The 6663-nt window shown below is 50.9% G+C and overlaps 1 protein-coding gene across 1 annotated transcript; it reads right to left on the bottom strand.

Moving 5' to 3' along the window:
* Positions 1–1207: 1207 nt before the first annotated feature.
* LOC149341928 (uncharacterized) lies at positions 1208–4768 on the bottom strand. Its single transcript, XM_089542040.1, has 2 exons — positions 4022–4768; positions 1208–1276 (listed from the first exon to the last, which is right to left on the bottom strand). Exons 1-2 carry the CDS (start codon positions 4766–4768, stop codon positions 1208–1210), a joined length of 816 nt encoding a protein of 271 aa, XP_089398166.1.
* Between the last annotated feature and the right edge of the window lie 1895 nt (positions 4769–6663).

Below are 6663 nucleotides of genomic sequence, written 5' to 3'. Positions count from 1 at the left end.
ATTTTCCTTCCCTTACGGTGCGGTACGAGTGTCCACCGATATATGTCAGTTGCTGCGCCTCTTCTGTGACGTCACTCGGTTCTGCGCACGCGCAGCTGCGGCTAATTCTGATCGCGGAGCATACGCCAGAACCGGTGTTGACTAGCCCAGTCAGCCTTTTCGCTTCACTTTCCTTTGCATCCTTCCTTCAGCCGCAACAACACGTAATTGATGCCTACTTGTTTGACTCCTTCGAATGGGAAGGTTAGGCAGAACACCACAGCGTAACACAGTAACACGGATATTGCATGCCGAGACACAAGACTCCTTTCCTGTGACGAAGCACAGTTGGTTAAATAACTTCGGTAGGACTCCTCCGGGCGGGGAACGCGTTGCACGCGTTATGAACGCGCGTTTTAGCCTTGCAGGGAGCACTGACTGCAAGCACGCTTTGCTCACGCAGCAAAGAGGCCCAATATGTTGTAGCTATACATGTAATGGTTCATGCTTGTATACAGCGGTGCTCTCAACTCAGACGAAACGTGGGATAGCGATGTTGTCGGGAGTTTATGCCCAGCGCACCCGAATACCGTAAACTTTCCGTGCGTAGCCGACCAAGCGCCTTGGCTCGAAAAAAAAAAAAAGTCTGACCTTTGTATCGAATGGGAAAGCACATGCGGAATGCAGAAACTCACATTAATGTACAGAGGTACCTCATTTTGTTGCTTTAGCGCGCAGCTCTTTGGCGCCCGTTCCTGCGTTTCGCGGCGTCGTTGTCCCTCGCAACCAGCTCCGCAGCCGGGGCAGCGCGCGGCTCTAGCTGTGCGCGCTCCTGACGCCATCCCGCACACCCCAAAATGAAATGCACAGCCGCCGCCGTTCGCCACTACGTGTACCAACTGCGCCACTGCGTGTTCAGATCCTTCAGCTGCATTCTTTAGACACTACTGATAGCTACCTTTCAGCAATGGCTAAGGACACACACAACTCATTTCGTTGGCTCCTTAGTAAACATGTAACATTGACGGGTCGAACGCCGTCTTCTTTTGTGCAAAGGAATCTTTCGCCTTGTTTTGTAAAAACGAGCATTTACCAGGGAATAAAGACAGAAAATAGGCACAACAACACAATCTCAAATGATTCACTTACGCAGAATTTATTTGTGGAAACGGTGAAATGCGAACATATTGCCAAATTGATGCACCGGTGCATATATTTAACTGCTTTCTCACTCAGTAGTGAGCGTCAATCCACTGTCGACGTCATCGACAGTCTTTGTGAGGGGATGTCGTTGCGTCTGCAATACGAAGAAGAGATAGTAATGCGAAAGCATTAGAAGGCTATGTTGAGGCCCGGAAAATGTTTTGCCCGAAGTTGGCCCGCTGTGACGTCTGCGGTCATATGAAGTCATGAGACATTAAAATGAAAAGAAAATTAAAAAAATAATAAGAAAAGAAACTTAGGGTCTAGGTGGGAATCGAACCCGGGCCACCAGCGTGCGAGATCACGTGACAGGATGACGCAAAACCTAGAGAGTGATGACGTCACACACGAGAAGATTCATAATCATTGTCACGTGCAGGCAGCAGAAAGGAAGAATGGTAGAGACACGCTGCGCAAAACTATGTCCGCGAAGCGACGATGCCGTTTTGGGCAACAGATACCTCAGGTGCAGACGAAATCCCAGTGATGTCATTAGTGGTTGACCTCAATGTAGTGGCAGTGTTTCCGAATACGTACAGGGTTAGTTAGAACCCGCTAGCGCATGGCCGCACTCTTCAGAGGGCCACCGCGTGCGACGCAGTCGCTCATCGCAGCAAAGTGGCGCAGGAGAAGGTGTAACTGGACGTGGTGCTTCGCGTCAGCTGCCACTTCGCTTCGATGCGCAGCCGTTTCGGACGCAGTGATCCTCCAAAGAGCACGTCCATGCGCTAGCGCATTCTAAGAGTGGACGACCCTGTACATGAAAATTTTCAGCAACCGTTTGTCATGCAGCATTCCGTTGAGTCATAGTATTTCTCTTTGCATATACCTTACATGTTTTAATCAAGTTAGAGCCTAACTTGCGACAGGGGTTCGAACCAATGACATATGCACCTTAAATGGCATGCTTTGTGTGACCACCATTTCTCTTAAGGTGCGGTTGATGTGTCCACCGGGATGTCGAGATGCGAAGTTGGAGGCTAGCTTACGACAGGGGTTCCAACCGATGACACATGCACCTTTATGCATGCCTTAAGGCGCGGTTGAGGTGTCCACCGATATGCCGAGGTTTGAGAGCTACTGCGGCCTTTCCTTTCCTCAAAACGCATGCTTTCACATTCCTCCACGTAAGGAGAGATAAGTTGGCTGGGTTTGGTGGTTTTTGAGGAAAGGAAATGGCGCAAAATTACGGCGCGGTGGACACCTGAACCGCGCCATAAGGGAAGGGACGAAGGTGGGAGTGAAAGAAGAGAGAAAAAGGTGCCGTAATGGAGGTCTCCGGTATAATTTCGACCACCTGAGGATCTTTAACGTACACCCACACCGCACAGCACACGGGCGCCTATTACGTTTCGTCTCCTTCGAAACGGGGCCGCCAGAGTCGGGTTCGAACCCGGGTACTCCGGCCCGGTAGACAAGCGCCCTAACGACTGAGCCACCGCGGCGGGTCAGACTTGTGCCCTCAGAATTTTGTTGCGAAAGCAACGCTACGCTAGTCGCCGAGCCATTTCGCGGAGCTCTGGAAAGGCCAAGCTGCGCATGCGCGAGGAGCGCTTGAGGTCACACGGCGCAAAGCTGGCGCGCCGGGACCGCCGCCATGCGCTCTCCATCGCCTCGCCGACAGTCTCCCTCTCTCTCCCTCTCTGATTCGCAGCAGCGATTGCGCATCGCCATCTGCGTGGTTTGTGGAGTATATAAAATTGGCAGTTGCTTAGCTCTGCTATGCCAGGATCTACATAGCATGAGGTGAGGGCGAGGTGTCCGCATCTCGGTGGACACCTGAACCAGAGGGAAGGCCATAACTGCCCTTCTTGCAACAGTGAACACCTCAGCTATGCTTTAAGCTAAGTGGCGGTAGTGACGTGTGCGCTGCATGCGTTGGCATTAACGTTGTGCCAGAAGTGCGGCGCTGAAGCCCTGGGCCGTGGCGTTCGTCGTGTTCATTGGCGTTAGCGTTGACCACGTTTTACTCTGCGCTCATTTTAAGGAAAGGAAGTGCGCAGAATGGCTCCCTGGGTCAGTGGACGCCTGAATCGTGCTTATAGGTACGTAGGGTGATGAGAGAGAGATGTGAGCTGCAGGCATTGACAAGGTTGTGCCAGAAACACGGCGCTGCCATTGTGTTCGTTGGCGTTGTGAACGTTTTACGCTCCGATCATTTTAAGGAAAGGACGGCGAGCACGCGCGGCGAGGCACGCCAGCTGCACGTAGTGACGTCATTTGATACCCACGCATGCGCAGTATGGCCGTGCAAGAGCACGCGAAACGGCAAGACTGTGGGCAATATAGCTCAGGCAGCAATATATGGCTACGCGAAGATGTTGCTTTCGCAATCCTCCAGGTTTAACCAAAGCTAAACCAGAGCCAGTTTTTGACACCTAAGGTCTAAGAGCAGCAAGCAATACTTGTTTCAGTGTTTTTCAGTGAATACCAAGCCCTGCGTGCAAGCCTCACTCTCTATAGCAGCGAGGGAACTGACCGTAGCGATTTGGTTGGTTGGTTGATTTATGGGGTTTAACGTCCCAGAGCGACCAAGGCTATAAGAGACGCCGTAGTGGAGGGCTCCGGAAATTTCGACCACCTGGGGTTCTTTAACGTGCACTGACATCGCACAGTACACGGGCCTCTAGAATTTCTCCTCCAAAGAAATTCAACCGCCGCGGCCGGGATCGAACCCGCGTCTTTCGGGTCAGCAGCCGAGCACTATAACCACTGAGCCACCGCGGCGGCCGTAACGATTTCCGTCAACGTACACAGTTTTTCTTGCACACTCCACGAAACGATCAAAACGAGTCAGTTTTGCAGAGTTAATGACTAGCTCGATATCTTTATCACTTACGTGGACTCGTGAATGCCGACGTGACTTCGTCGAATGCCTGACCGGTGTCCTGGACCGTCGTCTGTACGTCCCACGCCGGTGAGCACTTTTAGCAAAGGGTCTTGTCGAGGCAGTGTATTCGTCTTCAGAGGTCCAGGCGGTGACTGAGCCATCCGTGGTGCCGTCAGTAATGTCTATTGTCCACTCGCGAACGTCGTCTAAGTTCTTGTAGTATGCGGTGGTCTCACTTCGCCTACTTCGGGAACTGCTTCTGGAACTTTGCCGGCTTCCAACCTCGAAGTTCGGCTGTCGACCCCCTGCATTTCCCTGGTCGCTGAGGCCCCCTCGATCTGATGGGCCTGCGATGTACTCGAGGGGCAGCCGAGCTTCTACACCCTTTTCAGCAGCCTCTGTGCGCATACTTTCTAGGTCACCTCCTGTGCTCATTGCCGCGACAAAAACCATGGCCCATATTGTGGCACAGACTGCTGCCGAAGCAAGCACTAAGGTCACGCTGTGTCTAGTCTTGCCTTCGGGCCTATTGTGAAAAGAGGCAGTAGAAGTCGTTGTTGGTCGCTCCTGTCCGGAGTGGCCCAAGGCCCATGCTGCAGGGTGAAGTGTGGGTGATGGCGGTCCGTGGCGGAGAGCTGGAAGGGCACCGGCACTTGCGTTCTCGATGAAAGCCATTTCTAATGTAGACGGCAGGTCGTGTCCAAGCAGCATGCTAGGCTTTCCTGTACTGTCATGCAGTGGCTCGGAGTGAAACATTTTGTTCAGGCGAATTTTGTCTCCGTACGCGCACAGAATCCGTAAAGTTATCCAAGAAGTAGCGTTCTTTGGAGCAAAGCAACCAGACCTTCTTTTTAGTGCCTTCCTTGATTCGATGGCTTTTGTTGTTTTTCTTCCTACTCTGGGTATGCAGAGCAGAAGAACGGACTTCCTTTTTGTCGTCTTCTGCACGTCCTGTAGCGTGATGAAGATGCGCATGATGAAGACCAGGGCAGCATATTAGGGTTGACCAGAATATTGTAGTCATGCTTGTTTTCTAATTTGTCAGTAAGTTAGTTCTCAAATGTGAGGTAGTCTTTGCTGTTTTAAAACCGTCGGTTTCGTTGGACGTATTGGCGACCACGACGTGATGGAAAAAGAAGTACGTAGGCACCACTCTAGAGCCTCCGTTACAACAGCTAGGTATAAGTCTCTCAGCTGGGGTTGTTCTGTCTCTTGGTGCTTTCTCCCTAGGGCACAGTAACTGGAATGTGCTCTCCGCCATTCACACTTCCCTTACAGACACGAAACGGCTGCCGTCCTTAGCTCTTTTTCATTATCATTATTCCTCTGCTACGAAAGATTCCCGAAACATGGCATGTTTAGCCCCGTTCCCTCTTTCAGTCACCGATCTCACAGTATTTGTTTGGCTTGTTTCAATTTACACATCTGAATTTCTTTCATGTATTTCCTTATTATTATCATTATTACTATTACTATTTTTTCCTCATTTATTTAATTGTTTAACATTCTGAGTACCTGTCAGTCGCCGCCTGTGTCTTGGCCAATCCCCCGCAGTGGGTACGCGCCATTATTTAGAGGACAACAACAACAACAACAACAACAATATGGCACCACCTGAGCAGTGTTGGGTTTGGGATGCCCCCCCCCCCCCCCCCCCCGCCCCCTCTTCCTGTGTGGATTAAGGCAGCTCGCGCTCCCCTCCTGCCTAAGTGGATTAAGGCAGCGACCTTCCAGGACCGTGGGACCATGGTGGCAGCGGCGAAGGTCAAAGACCGCCGAAGGCCGAAGATGCGGCGACGATGGCGGCGTTCCGTGGCCCAGTCGACCCTCGGGTCAACGAACAGAGTGGTGGTGTGCTGAGTGAAAGACAGCAGTGTTTAATTACTGAGCCTTTACCCTCTCCCATCAACCGAGCTGCGGGAGAGCCCCACGGCCCAGCGCCGCCCTGCCGTGGGCGGTATCAACAGTATCCACAACGGTCCGTCTGATTGGACACGTCATTCTTCGAACTATTTCCCCAGACAGAGATCTGGGGAATCCGTGCGTTTTTTAACGGGTGTTGTTTTGTGGACTCCAGAGCACTCCTGTTGACTCCTCAAGAAGTTCTCTTTCACTGAGAGTCACTCTCAGTTACCCTTTTTGTAAATAATGTAAATATTCTTGCATAAAGTTCTCCTTCCTTGTTTAATCTCTTCGTAACCCCGTCTCCCGCCTTCCTCGTCCCTTCTCCAGCCCAACCAGGCTCACCCGATCCTAATAGCAGTCATAATCCTGCCTTTTCCTGCTTCCTCTGATTGTTTTCCTATTCCCCAAGAGTTTTGTAGGCGTTTTTTATTATTCAGCCATTTTTCTTTTTCTGTCATTCTTTATATGTACGCCTAAACCCTCTCTCCTTATTAAATACTTCGCTCATTTTATTTGGCCTCCGTTACCAAAACCTTGCCCATCCCTCCTCGCACGTATGTGACGCGTCAAAAAAAAAAACTAATAAAATAGCCACTCTCTTACGTTGAAACAAACGCAAAACTTACGTTCACGAAAGCAGCGATGGGATTTTGGATTCTCATCTTCAGTAGGAATCTTCATGCACAGAAGAAAATAGCGGTATTATGAAAGCAATGTACAATTCAGTGTGTGTGAAGAGAATCGCT

The sequence above is a fragment of the Amblyomma mixtum genome, chromosome 5 (genome assembly GCF_055824585.1).
Source record: "Amblyomma mixtum isolate Tamu chromosome 5, ASM5582458v1, whole genome shotgun sequence".
NCBI lineage: Eukaryota > Metazoa > Arthropoda > Arachnida > Ixodida > Ixodidae > Amblyomma > Amblyomma mixtum.
Note: the sequence above shows the minus strand (reverse complement) of the source record. Positions and strands in the feature narration are given on the sequence as shown.

Excerpts from the sequence above, each read along its gene's own strand:
- LOC149341928 (XM_089542040.1), bottom strand. The coding sequence starts at position 4,768 with ATGTTTCACTCCGAGCCACTGCATGACAGTACAGGAAAGCCTAGCATG. Across the intron at positions 1,277-4,021 it reads GTCGGCATTCACGAGTCCAC|ACGCAACGACATCCCCTCAC; the intron begins GTAAGTGATAAA and ends TTCGTATTGCAG.